Below are 21,905 nucleotides of genomic sequence, written 5' to 3' on the forward strand. Positions count from 1 at the left end.
TACTGAGGACGTTATAAAGGATCAAAGTTATGTGGAACACTTTTCACTGGAGATACACTTGTAAAATGTCTTTGAAAGTATACGGCACCCTTGAAGCTCTACACAAATATTTCCAAGGTTGAAGTAACCTGCCATTAGCCAAGCCAAAAGACAAGCGATCTTTGTATTCTCTAACTAATATGAGTTGCGAACAGCAATAAACACAAACTTTAAAAAACTGAATGAATGAGTGGCCGCCTGATCCAGCCAACCCGCGAACCTGCCAGTAGACTAGAAGCGAACACCGTCCACCATATCAGATGTCCGAAATCTCGGAGCAAAAGAACTACATTATCCATGAGATCCTGCGCGGCGGGACAGCGGTCCCGCAGGGCATCCTGGGAGAAGTAGTCCGCGCGTTCCATAAATAGCTCACGCACGGAGCGGCGGGAAAGCTGCATACGCAATCATGGCGGCGCCCTGTTGCGGCGCGTTCTTTCGCTTCGAGTTTTGTCCGGGGCGGGGGTCTGGGCTTTAGGCTGTAAGTGGGGTCGGCGGCCGGGGTTCTCGGGAGGGACGAGGCGGGCGTAGGGACTGTATGGGCAGCACGGCCTGAGGCGGGCTAGGCGAGAGGCTGCTCGGGCCGGCCCCGAGAGGCGGCGTCCTCCTGGCGTGGGGGGTCTGCGGTTCCCCGCTGCGGGGACCTCTTCCTTCTCGCACCCGTAGGCACCGTGGTGGCTTGAAAGGACTTGAGGGCCTGGCCTCGGCCGTGGCGTGGGGGAGACCAGAATCCAGACCACGCGCTCGAGGCCACACTTTCACGTTCCATTTTTTTGTGCTTTTTTCTGAGGAACGGATTGAAAAGGAAAATAATTTTATTTCAGCGTTTCCTGTCACTTAGGAACTGGGCTAGGCCCTTTGCGTTTCTCATCTCCCAAAGAACCCTTCTCCACAACCGATGTGAGGGAGACCTTGAGCTGATGCTTGACGTCCCAGGAGCTAATATCGAGATCACTGGATAAATATTGTAAGACTTTGAGGCCCGACGACTTAAATGGCAATTTTTTTTCCACCAGTGAAACTCCGGGCTCTCCACCTTTGGGGCCGGTATTAAATTCCTGTACGGATTAATTTGTTCTGTTTAACTTTTTTAGCTGTCACAATCTGGTGCAAGGAGTGTGAGAAGCAGAGATTTGGGGAAGTGATTCACAGTCCCCAGGCTCTTGTCAAGGCTCAGAATCTAGGATTGACTTTGCCACCTCAGCGGATTAGGTGTATTGATGGGTTTTTTTTTTTTCTTTTTTCATTAGTGATATCAGTATGGCTTAAAGAAAAAAAAAGCTGTCATTTATTATGGGCTAAACCCTGTAAACTAAATGCGTCTCTTTCATTGCTTGGTTTTTTAAAAATGACCCTGCATGACAGTTGGTATCCCATTTTTACATGGAATGCAGGTTAAGGAACTCGCCCAAGGTCACACAGGTAGTGTGGAACAGGGATGAAAAAAATTCAAGTCTTGCTGCCTGCAAAGTCCAGACTTCTTCTTGTTTTTTAGCTTATAAGAATTTATTCTTTAGTGAGAACGATGCATAAAGGGTATTGGACAGTGGAAAGAATCAGCATATGTAGAGGGGTTACAAAATATGACCAGATTATTCACTGGAGTATAAACACCTGGCACAAGGTTAACTGCCTTACCTGGGATTTCATTTGCTACCACTGAAGGAGAAGCCCAGACTTCTTAAGGATCAACTTAAAATACTCCCAAGGGGGAGATGTGGGGAAATTCTGTTTTAAAAATAAAGACACTTATATAACATGTCATATTTTTTTTAAGGGTAGTATTTAGTTTCACAATGTTTGGGGACCTATTTGAAGAAGATTATTCCAGTGTGTCAAATAATCATTATGGAAAAGGGAAGAAATTAAAGACCAAAGCTTTGGAGCCACCTGCTCCTAGAGAATTCACCAATTTAAGTGGAATCAGAAATCAGGGTGGAACCTGTTACCTCAATTCCCTTCTTCAGACTCTTCATTTCACACCTGAATTCAGAGGTATGATATGTTACATGCATTTGGCTAGTAATATGTACCCAAATCTCTACATGTAATTAATCATGCAGAATCACAAGTAGATGAATTATTTTAAATGTGTATTCCACAGTATGTGTTAACTGTTCCTGTGAGGGACATAAATTGATAATTCTCTGCAGAGAAATGTGAAGCTTAAATTATGAATATTTTCTGTATGATCACAGTAATGTTCAGTAACAAACTAAAAATTAAGCAATGTATTTCTTTTGTAACTCCTTCCTGTAATTTAGAATATGGGGCTTCCCTGGTGGCTCAGTCGTAGAGAATCTGCCTCCCAGTGCAGGAGACGAAGGTTTGATCCCTGGGTGGGGAAGAGCCCCTAGAGAAGGAAATGGCAACTCATTCCAGTATTTTTGCCTGAGAAGTCTCATGGGCAGAGGAGCCTGGGGGGCTACAGCCCCTGGGGTTAGGAGAGAGTTGGACCTGACTTAAGAGACTGACTAGCGTAATTTAAAATACAACGTAAAGACAGTTTTGTCATGAGGGCCAGTCTTCATTATTGTTTCAGTATTTGTATTTTTTTATCTTCTCAAAGTAATAAACACTTAAACCAGAGTTACCCAATGCAGTTATATGCTTCTCTTTGGAGTGGAGAGGTGTTGTCATATTAATTCATACAAACTATAGTCATTTATATGCAATTCTGAAATCCAGAAAATTCTAACAACGTGATCTAATAATCTGAACCTGTTTGGCCTCAGACCTTGACCTGATGTGATACTGTTTCTAGTCTTAATTATCTCACGTGGGTCATACATTTGTTACAGGAATATGAAGGTTAATATTGGTTAATAGATACTATTAGTCCCACACCCTCCTGGGGATGTAATGTTAACATATATAACCCTTTTTCATAATAACTTTCTAAAATCTGGAAATTCTGAATTCCAGAGATACAGGGTGTTAGATAACAGACCATGTGCAAGGAATAGAAACCCAGTCAAAATAGCTCAATTAACAGATTTACTTTAAGAATCTAGGGGGAATCTCCTAGAAACCATCTACAGGAAGCTACCTTACCTCCTTGGACCCTTGATTCCTTGCCCCTGTTTTTCTCCACATGTTTGTCCCCAAATCCCTTCTTTGCCAACTAGTTTCCTCTGCAGGGATGTCAGTCAGTTCCCTTGATTTTGGTGCTAACGTTCTACCTTCACATGGCCTTGGAGGGTCCTCAGCTACAAATCTCCATGACTGTAGCTCAGCTCCTCACATGTCTCCGTATTCTGAGAATAGACATCCTGGCTTTTATTCACTATCTCACCACCTTCCCACCACTACTAAATGTAGCAAAGTTTTGTGACATTTTTTGCTGTTTCAAAGCTTAAAAAGACTTCCTGCCTGCAGAGATTTAGTGTATAATTATCATCCACCCCTTCCTAGGGCCTTATAATGGTTTGAATTGAATTTGGGATTTAAGAGTGTAGCTTCTCATCTTGGACTCCATCCACTCCATCAGAATATCCCCCCCCAATGCATTCAGTAATTCCACTACTAAAAGTTTGCAGGATGAATAAGTAGATTCTTAGAGAGGTTAAATCTTTCCTAAGTTTTAGGATAATTGAAATTAAAAGAACAACTTGAAGTAGAAAATTAGCCTTTAAAAGAGACTATATAATTGGTTAACTTTGATGTACTGCAGAAACTAACACAACATTGTCGAGCTGTTGTACAGTTGTATATAAATAAACTATACTCAATAAAAATATAAAAACCAAAATACTTCCACAAATAATCCAAAAAGACTGAGAAAGGTGGTTGTTTTGGAAGGCAGGCAGGTCGCTGAGAGTACCACTAAGCAAGGATAGGACTGAAAACCCCAGGCCCTCTTTAGCAAAGCAGGTGGCTGGCCAAGCACATGGGTTGACACGTTAATGTGCCTTGTGCACTTGTAAGGCTTAGCACGAATCCTGATGCTCATTGATGGGGAAGCGTAATTTGCAAAAGGGTAAGGACTGACAGAATGGAGGGGAACTTTTTGGAATCCTTTTTAAACGAGCAGAACTAACTTTGGTTCCCCGCACTCCCAGGTCAGTGTAGCTGGGAATAGTAGGAGATGATTGTAAAAGTCTCTCTATGGTTTTTATGATTTAACCTTTGTGTATACAACCTTCATGTATTTTTTTTCCCCCAATGCCTGCTGGGAACTCAGGAAGAATGTAACAGTAATTAGTAAGGCAGTAGTGGTTTTCAGTGCAAGACAAATCTGTTCCATCCCTTCTCCCTCAAGTAGTCTCCTCTGATATAGTAGGAGAGTAGGAGTTCCTATCTGAATACAGACTTCCCAAATGATTCAGATGTGCCCCATTGGGTGACATTCCTAAACACTGAATTAAAAAAAAATTCTGGAGACCAGGAGTGGATTACCAACTTTTCTTTTCTAGGTAAGCTCACTACCATCTGCTATTACCCATGACGCAGAAAAGGTTTTTTCATACCAAAAAAGAGAAACGCATGATCTCAGAGTTAAAGGTGCTCCTTCTTATGAAAGAGTGGTTGGCAGCCTCACTTGTTGCTTGTAAATGTTGTAACCCTATTACATATTTCCTAATTCTACTCATGTGGCCTTTGGAACCCATTGCCATAGGCACCTGGAAGCCACCAAAGATTTATGATGTTGCAGGGTTTTTAATTGTATGATTTTCCTTTTACTGCTCTCTTGTATTGAAACCTTAGCTTCCACTTATAGTCAGTGGTTAGAAGTAATGTTGCTGTTGTTTAGTCACTAAGTCCTGTCTGACTCCTTTTCAGCCCCATGGACTATAGCCTACAGGCTCCTCTGTCCATGGGATTTCCCAGGCAAGAATACTGTAGTGGGTTGCCATTTCCTTCTCCAGGGAATCTTCCTGACCCAGGGATCGAACCTGCATTTCCTGCATTGGCAGGCAGATTCTTTACCACTGAGCCAGCAGGGAAGCCCAAAAGTAAAGTTACCAGAAAGCAAAATGTGTGGTGTAGGGATATAAATATTGTCGTAATCTTACTTCTGAATCTTTAGCTGATTTTTACTTACTGGTGGCCTTGGCTTTCTAAACAGTTTTCAAAAATGAAATAATGTCATTTATATTTCTTGATTCTACTTTTTTGTTTAGAAGCTTTATTCTCTCTTGGCCCGGAAGAGCTTGGTTCCTTAGAGGACAAGGATAAACCTGATGCAAAGGTATTAAATCCATGATTTACAGGGGATTTTTGAAATAGTAAGGAGATATTTTAAGGAAAGAATTAAGTTCCTTGTTCATAGAAATCAGTAATTTTATTCATTACCAAATTATGATCTTTATTTTAGAGAGCACCTTGCCCTGTACCTTACTGTAAGGGAATTTCCCTTCCAGATAATTGCTTTTGCAGTTGTAATGCTGCTGCTGTTTTATAGACAGCCTCACTTTCCACTAAGGAGACATTTGCAAATCATCCACAGTAGCTTAGCAAAAAACCCACTTAATGCAGTTACATGTAGCAAGAAGAAAAATATAGACCAGTGGTCTCTCAGTTTGGTATTCTGGAGATAAACTGAGGAATTGGCTTACTATAAGTGCATATCTAATCATGTTCCTTCCTTGCTTAAATATCATTCAGAAATTTATCACCCCCAGACTACAGTCTGTACTTATATTAGTAAGAGTTTCATGAATAGCCCAGTGTCTCTCAAACTCCATGTATGGCAAAGAGTCTGTTTTTTTGCTTTCTTTTCTCAGTCTGTTGCAGATCAGACTTTTGTTGGGTATAAAAAAAGGTTATGACGATGCAAAATGGCCATAAAGTTTCTGGCAAATTCTCACTTGAGATACTTAAGTCCAGTCTTCAGAGCAGGCTCTGAGCAGCATTCTCAGTGCCCCAGCCCACACCACAGGGGCAGAACGGGTGTGGTACTGGCAGGAAGAAAGCAAGGGCAGGGTGCAGCCCGCCCTGTGAGATTTTTGTGGCTGGAAAGTTCTTCATAGGGAGTATGCCTGTATCTGAGCTGTTTTGGAGAAAGGATGAATTGTTGGAGACTGAAGTTCCTGTCAATCTGTGATTAATTGGGTGGTTTATTAGGGCCGGTTTGGGTTTTAATATTACTCTGTACTATGCCAAGGTAGAGAGTTCCAGGTAGCTAAGAATTGTATTGAATTAGAATTTTCAAAGAAAAATAAATGTGTTCTTCCTTCACAGTATTTGTAAATTTTCTCCTGAGTGAACTAAATCGGCTAGGAGATAGGAGAACACTAGTATACAGTTCTTTTAAAAAGGCCCAGCCAACATTTAAAAGATTTCATCTAGGAGCACGTTTGTTTCTCATTCAGGTCCGAATCATACCTTTGCAGTTACAGCGGTTGTTTGCACAGCTTCTGCTCTTAGACCAGGAAGCTGCATCCACAGCCGACCTCACTGACAGCTTTGGGTGGACCAGCGATGAGGTACGAAGGTCAGCTTTCCAGGGAAATATTACCAGCAATAAAGAGTGAACACTGGCTTAATGTTATCTAGCTTCCTTTAATTTTATCTTATGGTCTCAGGATATTGTTTAAATACTTACTTCTAATACTACACAATTACAAGCCAGAAATACATTTTAGTCATTTGCTGTTACCCAGGATTTTATGAATGGATGTCATTTGGGATTGGGGAAAGGGGTTGTGGATACAGGGAGGAATGTTGATAAGCGCTGGTTTTTATGATTTCTACCCTTTGTGTAGTGTAGTTGAGATGTAATACCTGTTATGATAATGGAAAATTGCCATTTTTATAGCAAACCACTTATCAACTTAAAAAGCTGACTGGCAGTTAATATATCTGCCTTTATGTGTTTGAATCTGGGTATTCCAATTTTGAACATTTTCTTCAAGCAAAACAGTGAAACCATTCTTGGCAGGTCTTTTCATTTTCCCTGTCCTGCCTTTCTCCTGTCTCGCTTCATTTTCTTCTAGTATCCTCCTGTGTGTATGGACTTCCTCCTGTTTTTTTTTTTTTTTTTTTTATTTTAATTGCACTCCTAAAGGATATTTCACTGTATGCAAACACTAAACCTTTGTCAGCACTAAGTGAAGATACACGTTGTCAATACTGATGAGCTGTTCACTGTACAAAATTAAAATCAGTTCTGTAGTTTTTTATGGCATAGATGTATTCTTGCAGAGACGAAGATGTGGGAGACCACCACAGAATTTAAAGAGGCAATGATCAGAATAAGGTTATGTTGCCTTCAGAAATAAACTGTGAACTCTTGCTTCACTAATTAGCTGGATGATGCTATGTGGTTGAAGAAGTCAGGTTTGGGCTTGGAAGTTAAATAGGGTATAATACATTCCCTGAAGAGTGTATGTTATGTTTCTGGTGTAGGGCAGGTGCTTAGGGTGAATTCCTTTTCCTGTCCTTGTTTTAAAGGTATTGTCGTGTCTTAAATTATTGAGATATAATTCACATGCCCTAAGAGTCACTGTTTGAAAGGGTACAGTTCAGTGGTTTTTTAGTATATTCAGAGTTGTACAAGCATCACTATAGTCAACTTTAGGACATTTTTTCACCACCAAAAGAAACCACGTACCCATTAGTAATTCCTCCTCGGACCTGCATGCCCTTTCCCTGAGTCCCTGGCCACCATTTTTCTCCTCTCTCTCTCTGCGGATTTGCCTCTTCTGGACACTTCACAGAAATAGTTTCATATAATATGTGAACTTGGACACTTCACAGAAATAGTTTCATATAATATGTGAACTTTTGTAGCTAGCATCTTTCACGTAAATTTTTCAAAATTCATTCGTGTTGTAGTATGTTTCAGCACTTCATTTCTTTTTATTACCAGATAATATTCTATCAGATGGATATGCCTCAGTGTTTTGGCTTCTTTTAACCTAGTCATCAGTTGATGGATTTCTCTTTGTTTAGATAAAGAGCTTCCTCTTGTTGGCTTCATCCTTCTTAAAGCTGTGAAAACCTGATTGATTTCTAAATAAAATCTTGTAGGAAACCCTGTCAGACTGACCTGCAGTGGTAGAGAGGTCTCCTTTGCCAAACTTAAGATTGTTCAGAAACAGAGCTTGAAAACTTCCGCAAACTTTCTGTCCCATCAGAGCCAGTGATATTGGAGAAGTTTATATCACCTAGTGTCTTTGTGTGTCAGAAGCCCCACATCTTTTTCCAGCTTTCATCCCTTTATCAGCTTCTCTTCCCATGAAACAGCTTCACAGTCATCTTCTCACCCCTGTCCTCTGCACCCTCCATTTGCTCCTCTCCCTCCTTTCTACCCTTGCGGTCACAGTCACTCACGGCGGCCGTGTGCCCAGCCCAGGAGGCGCTGCTCCACTCCCCACAGCCCTCAGTAGTGGCGCTCCCCAGCCTGCCGATGTTCCGTGACCTCCCTGTCCTGCCTCTCCCCTCCCTGGCTCTTCTCGGGCTCCTGTGCTGGTTCTTCCTTGCTTCCTCCACTGCTGTGTGTTGGTGCCCCTGACTTTGGATTTATAAATGGTTCTCAGCCTCTTCACACACAGTTTCATACAACAATGATTTCTCGGTGGCTTTCAAATTGATCTGCAGGTTAAGCCAGATTCCATCAGGATTTTTCTCCATAGCAGTGTGTTAGTCTTGCTTTGTTGGTCTACACGTCAAAGCAGTAAGCTCTAGTTCTTCTCAAACGATGATTCAGTGTTTACCTGTCCCTCTGATCTGCGATTTCTCTGTGCAGATGCTGCCTGACTTCTCTGCCTGTTCTCTTCCTTCCTCTCCTCTCCTCTGGCATGGCCATGTGCATGGTTTCCTGCTGAACAGATGCACTTTCCTGTTCTCAGGTGACGTGAGTTATATGTACTCACTGAACACCATCTGTCTGCTTTTTCATTTTGTAGTAAAAGTGAGAACTGTTGGTGATCTCTTAACCTGCTCTCGGCTTATTTAGCTTAGTCATCCTTACATTTGATGGAGGCTTGCCTTTGGATTTCTAAATAAGTCTTGTGTTTTTTAACTAATATCACTTAAAAAATCTGTTTTTAAAATTCTGAAGCACAAAATTACATTTAAAAGTTACCTGTTTTATAGGAAATGAGGCAACATGATGTGCAGGAACTGAATCGAATTCTCTTTAGTGCTTTGGAAACTTCTTTAGTTGGAACCTCCGGCCATGACCTCATCAACCGTCTATATCACGGAACCATTGTTAACCAGATTGTTTGTAAAGAATGTAAGAATGTCAGTGAAAAGCAGGTGAATATGCAAGAGTATTTTAGTAATAAGTTAAATCATAAATTATAAGTCATGTAATTAAATCTGTGATCTGTACCATGTGAGGATTAACATGCTTATTACTGTAAATAGCTATCACTTTTTTTCTTGTACTCTAGATGCTCCCAGATTATAAGTTTATAATCCAGATTTCTCCATGTAAACTGAAAGAAGTAGATATCTTAAGATATAGCTTAAATCTTCTATTTAGTGCTCTAATATTTAGAAAGTAGATTTGGGGAATATTTACGGTAGGGACCTGTGGCATCATGAGAAGAGCCAATATAGTCATGGGTCAGTGGTTGGAATATCATAAAGTAAGTCACTTAGGTAATAAAAACAGAGAACACTGAGGGATGTGTAAGTTAACAATTAAATCTGTAATTAAATATTGGATTTAGTTTATTGATGTCCCTCAGAAAGCTCATTTGTATGTGTGTGCTTATGTTTAAATATTATATATAAAAAGCTATCATAATCCTGTTTAAACTGGTATAACCTTCAATTATTTGTCATAACAGATTGTCCATTTTATCTAGATAGAAATTTGCTTATGTAAATTTAATAATCACTGCTTGCACTACATATCTTATATAACAAATGATTTCATCACTGAGCCATGTCCTTTAATAAAAGCCTTCTTTTCTTATGGCAAGAATTATAGAAAGTTTATATGTTTGTATGAGTAAAAAATTAAATGCCATTTGCTAAACGTTGCATTAATTGCCTTTTTGAAGTATATATATGTGTATATATATATATATTTTCTATATTTTCTAATGAAAGTATTGGGCATAAAAAAGACTTTTGAGTCCTTATTGTGTATCATAATAGAAGATTTGGCCAGCCCGTTTGGAAATATTAAGATGTTATGGGTATGTGGGTTACTATATGATTGACCACTATAATGTAATGATTCACAAAGTAATTTTAAAACATAATGTACATGAAGGCACATTATAAATTAGGCATTAACTTTTCATGTATCTATCTTGTAAACCATGTAGGAATGTTAGTCTTACTGCTTTAGAATTCCACCATAAACTAATTAACTAGTGCTATTTTACGATCCCCATAATCCCTCAAGGTAATGCTATTGCACAAACACACATGCAAAATTATAAATGTGCTTTCAACTTGTCAAATTGTGTCTGTTTAATATTGGAAATACATTGTAATTCAAAGGTAATTTTAGTAGAATTAGTAGACTCACATTTTAGAAAATATCCTCCTCTTAGTTTTCATGAAAATACCTTTGTGTCCAGGCTCAAAATAATTATTTTTCTTAAACTAACCCTAACAGAAGAGGGGGAAACAGAGTTTACAATAGAGAGTCCAACCATGGCCTTGCTGTGCCTGCTTGGAGATTAACATAGTACTAATGAACTGCACATACACTCTTCTCAATTCGTGAGTTCAGTGGTTTATCTCCTGATAAAAATAGGTTTTATTGTATCTCCAGTGAACTCATAAATTGGCTCCTGATATATTTTAAGCTGAGTTATAATTTGGTTGAGAAAGAATAATTTATTGTTATGAATCTCACCATATCTGTGCCTTCATATATAGAAAAGATATATGTGTTTTAGAAAAAAGTATATGTATGATTATTCCCAGTGTATGTTTGAGTTGGTGATCTGTTTGTGAACCTCTGTGGAATTGTATTTTCAATATTATATTCATATGTATTTCAGGAAGACTTCCTAGATCTAACAGTAGCAGTTAAAAATGTATCAGGTTTGGAAGACGCGCTCTGGAACATGTATGTAGAGGAGGAGGTTTTTGACTGTGACAACTTATACCGCTGTGGACACTGCGACAGGCTGGTTAAAGCAGCAAAGGTAGAGACAGACCCCCGCCCCTTCTGAGGGTGTGCGTGTGGCGCTCGGAGCAGGGACACCTGTCACGTGAGGTCACCTTGTATGAGACGCGCATGAAGCTTTTAGTCAGTATTAAGGATTGAAAAGACATTTCCTTACACTGTATATACCTTTGTATTTTAAGGTTTTTTTAACAGTATTTTTTAAGCTTTCAACCTCCCAGTTCACTCAGCTTCTATCTCTCCCAGGAAAAATTTATTTGTGACTCAGTGTTTCTTAAATAAACCTTTTTTTTTGTTCCTTTGGAAGTTACTATTATGAAGAAGGCAATATTTTTTTTTTCTGCCAACTAGGAAGCTTTCAGGTTTTTGGTCTGCCACTATGAAAACAGATTTATTTTTTCCATATGCAGCTGTTGTACAATATTGATATATATGTTGATAGATATCTTCCTTGATGCTAACAAATCTAATATGGCCTTTCCTTCTCCCCCCATTGAAAGTACCTAACTTGACAGAGTACGTCAGGGTTTTTCTTCATACAACAAAGCAAAATATAGAAGAAAAAGAAAACAAGATTTAAGCAACTGATTTATTTTGTAACGTGGCATCAACTCAGCTGCTATTATTACCTGTAGTAGGAACTCTTCCACTGCTTGTGGATGATATGACAGGCTATTCATTAACCTGATAACCTTGAACTCAGTTGAACCAGTGGTTATTGAGCCCTGACCTAAAGAACTAACACCAAAGTTGTATCTTTGCAGTTATTCTGTTAAGACAGAGTGATAGCACTATTCCTAGAGGTGACAATATTGAATTTTCCAACAAAGAAAATGAGGGTTGATTTAGACAGCACACGGTATTGATTTGGATCCTGGAGATTGTAGGTGAAAATGTGATAAAAACAATAAACTCCATGCCTGTAGCTTTCACAGTGGGATCTGAAACCAGGATTTGAAAACAGTTTTATATTGTTTAATGTTTATTTCCATCTAGCCTTTGCCCTTTTATAAACCCAAAGAGAAAGGCTTATTTTTTGCTTACTTATTTTGTATTTCCTCCTTGGTGTTACAACTACAACCTAATAAAATAAATATAAAATTCAGAGGATGGAGCATCATGGAAAGACAAACACATGCTTAGTTTTGGTTGAACCTAATTTGCACATTAGTAAAATAAGAACCTTTTGCCAAACAAAAGTAATTCTTGTATGCACCTTTTATGTCATTGGTTTAATTCATTTTCAGTGAAAATTTTTTTATTTTGATATTTTTAAAGTTGCCTTCTAGTTGCATTAGATTTACTGTATTCTAAGGTTCGGCTTGGTTGTTCTGGGCAGTCTTTCTTTCCTCACTACATTATAGTTGAGTTACTCACATTTTTTAGACGCATTTTTTTGAGCTCGTGTGAATATCTGCCATGTTGTTAGATTGCTGCTTTTTCATTTAATTTCTTTTTCACCCACTAGATTTCTAGAATTGCTGTCTTATATATTTTTAGGAATGTTAGATATTTATGATTATGGATAATTTTATATATGAGGAAGGATTTTTTTTGCCCCCTTACATTGCCATTAATAAAGAATTTGGGAAAAGCTCATGCCTTTAAAAAGCAACTCAATTTATTGTTTTGTTTTAAAGCAAGACATTAAAATAAAAAATATTTTACTATCTGCTTTTAAGGACAGTAACTATAAAACCCCAGTCAATGGATCTCAGTGTTTGGGAAGTTAGAGTCCTTTTGAAAGTCTAATGAAAGCTGTGGATCTTCTCCCCAGAATACACACAAATATACATACCATTTTCATATAATTTAAAGGATTCAGATCAATTGAAACAGTCCCTAGGTCGAAGGTGAAAGAGCTCTAGCTCTTTAGTAAATAAGAGCTGTGTAAAGTTGAGATAGTGACCGAGGGGAAAGGTGAAAGGTCCGGGCTCGGGGAGGAAAGAAGCACTGTTTGGGAGGAAGCACCCTCATCACGTAGCTTTAATTTTATTAAGGATAGCAGCATTAAAACATATAAGTGCATTGTAAATTTTTAGGTGTAAGCATAAGTGAGCGATGTCAACTTTTAGCGCCATAAAATAGATGAGTTTATGTCAAGAGCTCTGTTGAATCCACAATGATTAGTTATGTGACTTAAGGACATATTTCTCTTAAAACTGTGTCATAAGTTACCTTTTTATACCTTAAGAAGCATTATTCTTTTATATAATTCAGTTTTTAAAATTTAAATTTTTTTTCTTTTGACAGTCGGCCAAACTACGTAAGCTGCCTCCCTTTCTTACAATTTCGTTATTAAGATTTAATTTTGATTTTGTGAAGTGTGAACGATACAAGGAAACAAGTTGTTACACATTCCCTCTCCGGATCAATCTCAAGCCTTTTTGTGAACAGGTTTGAACTATTCTATTTTGAAATTCTTTCTTCTCCCGTGTTGGCCTGGTTTGCAGTTTGCTTAGCGTGCAGCCTCTCAGCCTTGGCACTGTTTAAACCTGTGTGCTCAGTTGCTCAGTCGTGGCCAACGCTGTGGTCCCAAAGACTAGCCTGCCAGGATCCTCTGTCCGTGGAGTTTGCCAGGCAAGAATACTGGAGTGGGTTGCCATGCCCTCCTCCAGGGGATCCTCCTGATCCAGGGATCAAACCAGTATCTTTTGTGTCGCCTGCGTTGGCAGCTGGATTCTTTACCAGTGCACCACCTGGGAAGCCCCCATAACGCTTAGAGTTGCATAGTTCTCTGTTGTGTGGGGTGTGCCATGTATTTTAGGATGTTAAGTGATATCCCTGGCCTCTGCCTAGTAGGTGTCAGTAGCATCTCCTGCTTCTGTGCCCAGAAGTGACAGACGAGTCTTCAGACTTTGCCACATGTCTGTGTCTCCTGAGGAGAGGAAAGGTGGGTAAAATTGCTCCTGGTTGAGAACCACTAGTTTATTAAAGTCCTTTTTAATGTCCAAGTAGGGATTTATTTCTAGTTTTTTTTCCCCCCCTAAACTCTCCTTGAAAAATCTTTGAAATGAAAGTTTAAGAATAGAATTAGAAAACACCCTGCAATAGGAAAAATTACCATTCAGTAGTATGTTCCTATTTGGATCTAGTTTACTTTAGATGCAAAAATGAATTGCACATTTAGAAAGCGAATGAGAAATTGAAATGTCACTAGTGTAGAATTTGTAATCCTTAAGACTTTGGGGAAAAGAAAGTTTAAAAACAAATTAATTACATCATCAGCCTACTTTATAAGCTGTTTAAAAATGTTTTCTGTGCCATTGCTATACTTGCCAAGATTAGAGTGATGAGACTGATGCTTTTCTTATTAAAAACCATTCTTTATGTGTTTGAGACCAGAACATTAATTAGCCAGCTATAGAATTTCTGTGTATCAAAGTAATCTTTTTCTAAATGGGATTTTAAATTCAGGTGGACCTTCCTCAGCCTAGTTACTGAGCTTTTGGGTTTTATAATTATACTAATTTGCATTGAAAGGTTCTAATGTATTGGCTCTGAGCCTGTTACCAGCATACATGGAATAAACAGGTTTTCCAGGGTACTTTTCCCTGCTCCTATTGCTGCCTGAAAAAAAAAAAAATTCTTTTTGAAATAATTGAGTTATTTCTCCCTGTCTCAGTGTTATTGAGAAATAATTGACCCACATCACTTGTGTAAGTTTAATGTATATAAAATGATGGCTTGGTTTACATATAATATGAAACGATTACCACAGTAGGTTTAGTTAACTTCCATTATCTCATATAGAAAAATTTTCGTCCTTTTACAAAAAGTAGTTTGTTACATGATTTTAACATATGTTGAAATAACAGCTGAAAAAAGCAAGACATTGAGCATCTAAGAAATTCACAGTAATTTTGCTTTTTGATTTCTATATTAATGAATATCATTATCATCTTTGTTTACATCTCTCTTGGTTTTTGCCTGAATCAGACATTTGAAAAATGACATTTAAAAAATGCTGCTCACTTAAAAAGTATAATTTAAGAAAATGAGTTCCTTAAATAATTGACACTTCCTTAAGTAGCATCACATATGCCAGATATCTTTAAACCTAAAGTAGGTTTTACTTTTTAATGCCCATGTAGGTGTTCATACCTGAAGTAGGAAATGATAACCCCACTTCAGTATTCTTGCTTGGAAAATTCCATGGACAGACAAGCCTGGTGGGCTCCAGTCCATGGGGTCACACAGTCAGACGCGACTGAGCACGCACATATAGGTGTTTATAATTATACAGTTATAGAACACATTACTTAAAGAGAAAATAGATCACAGATTTGATAACTGAAAAAAAAACTTTTCATTCCACTAAACTGCCTCTAACAAAACCAGCTAGTATTCATAATTGCTAAATTCCTGTTTTATGCAGAGGACTGAAGTGTCTGGAGGGGTAATAGATATGCATAGTAGCTATAGCTCTGACTTTGAGGCACATGACAATCTCGTTAAAATGTATTCAGCTGCTGAAGAACTCCTTTATAAACCAGTGTAATAGGTTTAATATGAGACGATTTTCTCTTGCTAAAATACTCTCTTACTCACTGATAGGGTAGTATGTGTTGTGTTATAATGTGGACTTCCATGATTTTAGCCAAAGTACATAAAAATAGCATCTTGATTGAATATACGTTTTTATGTTTAACTCAGGCAGAATTTGGTTGGTGTAGTATGACTGGTGTTTTCAGTCAAAGAATTACGTATTTCAAAATTTAAAACTGGTTATTCAAATTTATGTTTATTTACCCTAAATAATAATACTAACCAGTGATGTTTCTTATTTAATAGTTGAAATTCTTCTTTCCTCTTCCATTATATATCTTTCTGTCTTATGTAGACTATAACAATGTTTATGTTCTTTCTTGTAGAGTGAATTAGATGACTTGGAATATATGTATGACCTCTTCTCAGTTATTATACACAAAGGTGGTTGCTATGGAGGACATTATCACGTGTACATTAAAGATGTCGATCATCTGGGAAACTGGCAGTTTCAAGTAAGTATAGAAATTAGTTTAAGAGTATCTTTGCAACTGTTTTCTAGCCTTGTTTTGGTGAGGCTATTTTTTGGTCATTTATTATATGTTCACTGTAGAAAACTCTTAAAGGCATTAAAAGTTAATACATATAGAAGTTTAAATTTTTTAAACACCTCCTGTTTGCTCTTCACCTAGGTTCTCCAGTTGTTAACATTTTGCCACATTTCTGCAAGCCCATCCTCTGTGTACAGACACACACACACACGCAGAGTTAACATTATCATTATTAGTGCTGAACCACTTGAAGTTTCATGGGCCTCTTTACCCCTAATCTCCTCAGTGTTTATCTCCAGAGAACCAGGACATTGTCTTACATAACCGTAGATCAAAATCAAGAACTTTAACACTGATACAATACTATTTATTATCTAGTACATATTTTTTTTCCATTTATTTTTATTAGTTGGAAGCTAATTACTTTACAGCATTGCAGTGATTTTTGTCATACATTGAAATGAATCAGCCATGGATTTACATGTATTCCCCATCCCGGTCCCCCCTCCCACCTCCCTCTCCACCCGTTCCCTCTGGGTCTTCCCAGTGCACCAGGCCTGAGCACTTGTCTCATGCATCCAACCTGGGCTGGTGATCTGTTTCACCCTAGATAATATACATGTTTCGATGCTGTTCTCTTGGAACATCCCACCCTCGCCTTCTCCCACAGAGTCCACAAGTCTGTTCTATACATCTGAGTCTCTTTTTCTGTTTTGCATATAGGGTTATCGTTAGCATCTTTCTAAATTCCATATATATGTGTTAGTATACTGTAATGGTCTTTATCTTTCTGGCTATTATCTAGTACATATTTTATATTCAGATTTAACCTGTTTCATCCAAATCCTTTATAGCAGTTCCTTCCCACTGTAGTGTCAAGTTCAGAAACATGCATTATATTTAGTTACCATGTCTTGAAAAGTGAAAGTGTTAGGTGCTCAGTCATGTCCGACTCTTTGCAACCTCATGGACTGTAGCCTGCCAGGCTCCTCTGCCCATGGGATTTTCCAGGCAAGAATACTGGAAGGGTTGCCATTTCCTTCTCCAGGGGGTCTTCCCGACCCAGGGATCAAACGCTGTGTCTCTTGCATCTCCTGCATTAGCAGGCAGGTTCTTTACCATCTGAGCCACCAAGGAAGCCATCAATAACCATTCCTCAGCTTTCTTTGTCTTTCATGGCACCAAACAAAGATAGTCCTTCTATATTGTCATCTTTGTGTTTTATAAATGAGACTTCAGTCTTCCTGAAATGCTTTGCTGTGAATGGCATGATGTTTATTCTGTTTGGGAACCCAGTTTCCCAGTACCATTTATTTAATATTCCATTCTTTCCCCACCAATCTACAGTGCCAGTTCTATTTTTTTTTCTTTTTTGTTATATTATTTGTTATTTTTATTTTAGTCCATATTGGGGCTCTGTATTCTGTTGTTGTTGTTGTTGCTGTTCCTTTTTTTCTATTCCTAGGCAAATGCTACACTGTTGATTTCTGTAGCTGTATTAGTAAGTCTTGTTATCTGGTAGGGAAAGTCTCTCTGTGGTGGTATTCTTCAGGAGTGTTTTGGTTTTTATGCTTTTCTGAACATTTCTAGAGTTACCTTGTCAATATTCTCACACATATGTACACATAAAAGTAGTAGGGTTTTGAATCTACATGTGTAAATAAGACATATGTTTTTGGTTTTTAGAGCTTCTTTAGTGTCGTCTAAAAAAAGTTTTATAATTTTCTTTAGAAAATAAAGCACTCATTGAGAGTCCAGTTCCAGCTATTTGCAGTGGAAAAAATTGTAATATATTACATGCTAGCCCCAAACCCTGAATCAGTTTCCTAAAATGTAACTAAAACACCAATATATAAGTTCTAACCCATCATGTTAGGATGTGGCATACTTCAAACATACCTTCCTGATTGTCAAACAGTTAACATTATGATGAATGAATAATTGCTCCACTTGCGGTAACAGCTTCTCTGAGTGCTGTGCATGCATGTGTATGTGCTTAGTCGTGTCCGACTCTTTGCAACCCCATAGATTGTAGCCAGGCTCCTCTGTCTGTGGAATTTTGGGGGCAAGAATACTGGAATGGGCTGCAGTTTCCTCCTCCAGGGGCTCTTCTTGACCCAGCGATCAAACCTGGGTCTCCTGCGTGTCCTGCACTGGCAGGTGGACTCTTCACGGCTGAAGCACCTGGGAAGCCCCCTGAGTGCTAGCAGTACTGACAAACGCGTGTTCCCTTTGCTGGCACTCACTTTGCTTTTCAGAACATCTCCCTGTGTTCCTGGTGCTCTGTCGCTTATACATAGAATGTACTGAGAGATAATTGTGCTTTGTGAAGTTTGGATATTTAAAATCTAACTGTTCTGTTGGGAAAATATTGACCAGGGAGATGTTCTGTGGTACTGTGTCTATTCTGTGTAGTTTTTGGACTGCTTGTGTCTGGTATATTGAAATACAGTTATCTTTTTAGTATGTTGACTTTATAATCAACCATCTTGCTTTTTGAAAAAGACAGTTTTGTTTCACTCTTTCCTATCCTTAACCTCCTATTTCTTTTGTTTCTAGAACTGGGTTTATCCAGTTTTGGGTTCTAGGAAGCCATACAAGCATCTCTCAAGTGCTTGTGCCTATTTGCCAAGACACTAGCTTGTTGGGCACATTTCAGTCAGATAGAGTGACGCACATCTTACCTCCTCTGGTCTAGTTCTGCCCTCCATGTTCCACCCTTAGTTTCTGATTCTTATCCTGTTACCTTCCTTCACACCACTGTCTTTCAGGCCCTATGATAAGTGAATCTTTCTCTCCAAGCAGCTGTTCTCCCCCCACCGCCGCTCCCACTTTCAAACAATTATATTAACTTTATTTCATTCTCTCTAAAAGATGAATTTGAACCTTTTATTAGAGCCTCATAGAAGCTTGTGAACAGGTCTCATAAATAGTTATTATATAGTTTATTTTCTTTTCTCTTTGCCTCGTCCACTGTAGTTCCTGTTTTTTTCCTTCCACTTATGCTTCTGTGGTAGCCTGTTTCCCATGTTGCCCTGTCTCTCTTCAGCCTTAGCAAGTGCTCCTGCCTTCCATGCAGTTCTGCTTCTGCCTCAGGGCTGTGTCTCTACTGTCCTCCATGCTGGCCGCAGGCCCTCCTCAGTCTTGCTCAGCCAGTGTCGGATTTCAGGCGCTTCTCTAGGAGGTGGGATTTATTGTCAGTCTTTTGATGCATGAAGTATTTATTTCCAGTTTCCTTTTTAAGTTTATCATTGACATCACACACAGAGGTAGCTTTACACTGTGCGGTGAGGTAGCTCAAAAGGAGTGATTCTTCCATATCTTCCTTTTGAGTTGTTCTTCCTTGGACATCTCAACAATTCTGTGTTCATTTCTTCGGAAATGATTAACAGCATCAAGCTCTTCTCTCAGTTCCATTATATGACTCAAAAGGGCAGGTAGGCATGCTTTTACTTGGTGTAGCTCTCTACAGTGCTTCTCTTCTAAAGCTCTGGTACTTTAGCAGGGTCTTCCTGAAACTTAAAGAACAATCAGAACATTGCTTTCTGTCTCTGCTTGTATATTTCCTTATTCATGGCTTCTGTGAAGCATCACGTCTATCTTTTATTATTATTATTATTATTCCACTATTTAAGAATCACTAACTTTTTATCTAGAGCTTATGGTATTCGAATAACGATGCGCGCTTTAAGAGTTTCAGCTTCAGTAGGTATACCTGCTGGACACTGCTTGTCTGTTTATTAACCATTATCCTGAGAGCGCTCTTACGCCTAGAGACAAAGGACTCCAAATACTGTAAGCACAAGCAGGTATTGGTTTTTCTGCTTTCATTTTGGTGATTTCTTCTTCCCTTGCAAGTTTCCCTGCTAGGTGCCATTTGAAGGAACAACTTTAAATGACCTGTCTCACATAATGTTCCTTGGGTGAAAGCCAAAATTTCAGTCTCTCTCAGCCCAGCTAGAAGATGAGCTCTTCCCTCTTGCATGGAGGTCATTAATTATTCAGAATGTGGCCCTAGATCTGGCTATTAAGAGGAGCCTGACTTACGCCTTCCAAAGCCGGGGGTGGGGGAGCTTTCGTTTCTTTGATGGTTTATATCACTTTGAACATATGAGGATGTGGGACAAAGGCTTTTCAGTAACTCTCACAGTTCAGCCCTGGGACTGGTGCTTGCAGAACCAGCCTGTCCTCACAAGACCAAGGTTGGACGCTGGCAGAGTGCAGGAGAACTCTGTCCAGGCCACATGCCCCCTGCACCAGTGTCACATCTGGGAGATGCCAGCCTACCTCTCCCCTCCTACCATTTTAAATCTCTTGTTTCTTAGCCATGAATGTCTTTGCATGCTAGTCATTTCAGTTGTGTCCAACTCTGTGCAACCCCATGGACTGTAGCCCGCCAGGCTCCTCTGTCCATGGGATTCTCCAGGCAAGAATACTGGAGGGGTTTGCCATTTCCTTCTCCAAGGGATCTTCCCAACCCAGGAATTGAACCTACGTCTCTTAGGTCTCCTACATTGGCAGGCAGTTTCTTTACCACTGGGGCCACCTGGGAAGCCTGTGAATGTCTTTAAACATCTTAAACACACTATGTTATTATTCTCTACCTGAAAATTGCAGTATCTGAAAACTGTGGGTCTTTGGATATCTGCTGACTCTATGTGTTTCCTTGTGATTTTGTTATTTTAGGCTGTAGACTTGGTTGACTTTTTTTTAAGAACACAGTTTAGGAGTGATTGAAAGCCTGAGTTAAAAGTACCTTCCATGAAAGATGTGTGTCTGTCTCTACCGCATGCCTGTCATCACCTCCAAGCTTTAACACCTTGAAGATAAGATCTGTGTTTTAGAGCCATGCAACTAGTATGAATTTGGGCCACAAGCTCACATGAGGACCTATTGTGATTATAGATTTTTAGAGGGAGTGTATTTCCACCTTCATCTAGTATCAAGGAAGTTTCTCATTGTCCTTTGTTGAGGAGAGGGGTTTGTTTGTAGATCATGCTTATATTTAGAGCATAGCCCTTTTAGGTTTCTAGCTTTTTGCTGGGATCTGTTTTTGTGGTATAATAGAAATATATATATTTGATCTTTGTCCTGGATTCCTGGCTTAGAGGTCCTTGAGATTTCCCCAATGATAAGGATGTCTTTTCTTTTTCATAATGACCCCCTTTCAACCATACCTGAGTTTGTGCTAATGAAGTTACCTGCAGGGTGAGGGCTGGTCACCAGAGGAACCAGTCGCATGGTTAGAGGGTTAGAACCTTCAGCCCCCTCCCCTGACCAGGGAGGGACCAGGGGCTGGAGACTGAGTTTGGCCATGTGTGCTCAGTGCTGCAGTCTTGTCTGACTCTTTGCGACCCCACGGACAGCAGCCTGACAGGCTCCACTGACCATGGTATTTCCCAGGCAAGAATACAGGATGCATGCCCTCCTCCAGTGGATCTTCCTACCCAGGGATCGAACTCATGTCTCCTGTGTTGCAATCAGATTCTTTTACCCCTGAGCCACCAGGGACCAGTGATGGGTCACCAAGGGCCAATGATTCAATCAGTCGAGCCTGCATAATGAAACTTAAATGGAACTCTGAAAGAAGGGGACTGAGGGAGTGTCCAGATTGGGGACCACTGTGCTAGAAGCTTTATTTACCTCGCAGTCCCAATTTACAGAAATGCTAGAGAGATTAGGTAATTTGTCTAGGATTATTCAACCACAGTTGAAATTCAAAGCCAGACTGCCTGATTCCAAAGCACATACAAGTTAATATGATGTTTTTAACATCATTT

At 39.2% G+C, this 21,905-nt stretch overlaps 1 protein-coding gene across 15 annotated transcripts in view; it reads left to right on the forward strand.

Moving 5' to 3' along the window:
* The first annotated feature begins 437 nt into the window (after positions 1–437).
* Positions 438–21,905, forward strand: part of USP40 (ubiquitin specific peptidase 40) — an 80,650-nt gene continuing 59,182 nt past the window's right edge. For 12 of the 15 annotated variants that reach the window (XR_011487961.1, XR_002313938.2, XM_070468434.1 and 9 more), the window contains exons 1-8: positions 438–520; positions 1,817–2,034; positions 5,163–5,230; positions 6,354–6,467; positions 9,082–9,246; positions 10,959–11,105; positions 13,340–13,483; positions 15,961–16,089. Coding sequence is in view for 13 of the 15 variants with exons in the window: in XM_070468434.1 (XP_070324535.1) it covers positions 1,836–2,034; positions 5,163–5,230; positions 6,354–6,467; positions 9,082–9,246; positions 10,959–11,105; positions 13,340–13,483; positions 15,961–16,089 (966 nt within the window). In the remaining 2 variants the exon portion in view is untranslated. Of the gene's footprint in view, positions 521–708; positions 1,007–1,816; positions 2,035–5,162; positions 5,231–6,353; positions 6,468–9,081; positions 9,247–10,958; positions 11,106–13,339; positions 13,484–15,960; positions 16,090–21,905 lie in introns of those variants that run through there. The other 3 variants (XM_070468432.1, XM_070468437.1, XM_070468441.1) reach the window with 3 other exon arrangements.

The sequence above is a fragment of the Odocoileus virginianus genome, chromosome 5 (genome assembly GCF_023699985.2).
Source record: "Odocoileus virginianus isolate 20LAN1187 ecotype Illinois chromosome 5, Ovbor_1.2, whole genome shotgun sequence".
NCBI lineage: Eukaryota > Metazoa > Chordata > Mammalia > Artiodactyla > Cervidae > Odocoileus > Odocoileus virginianus.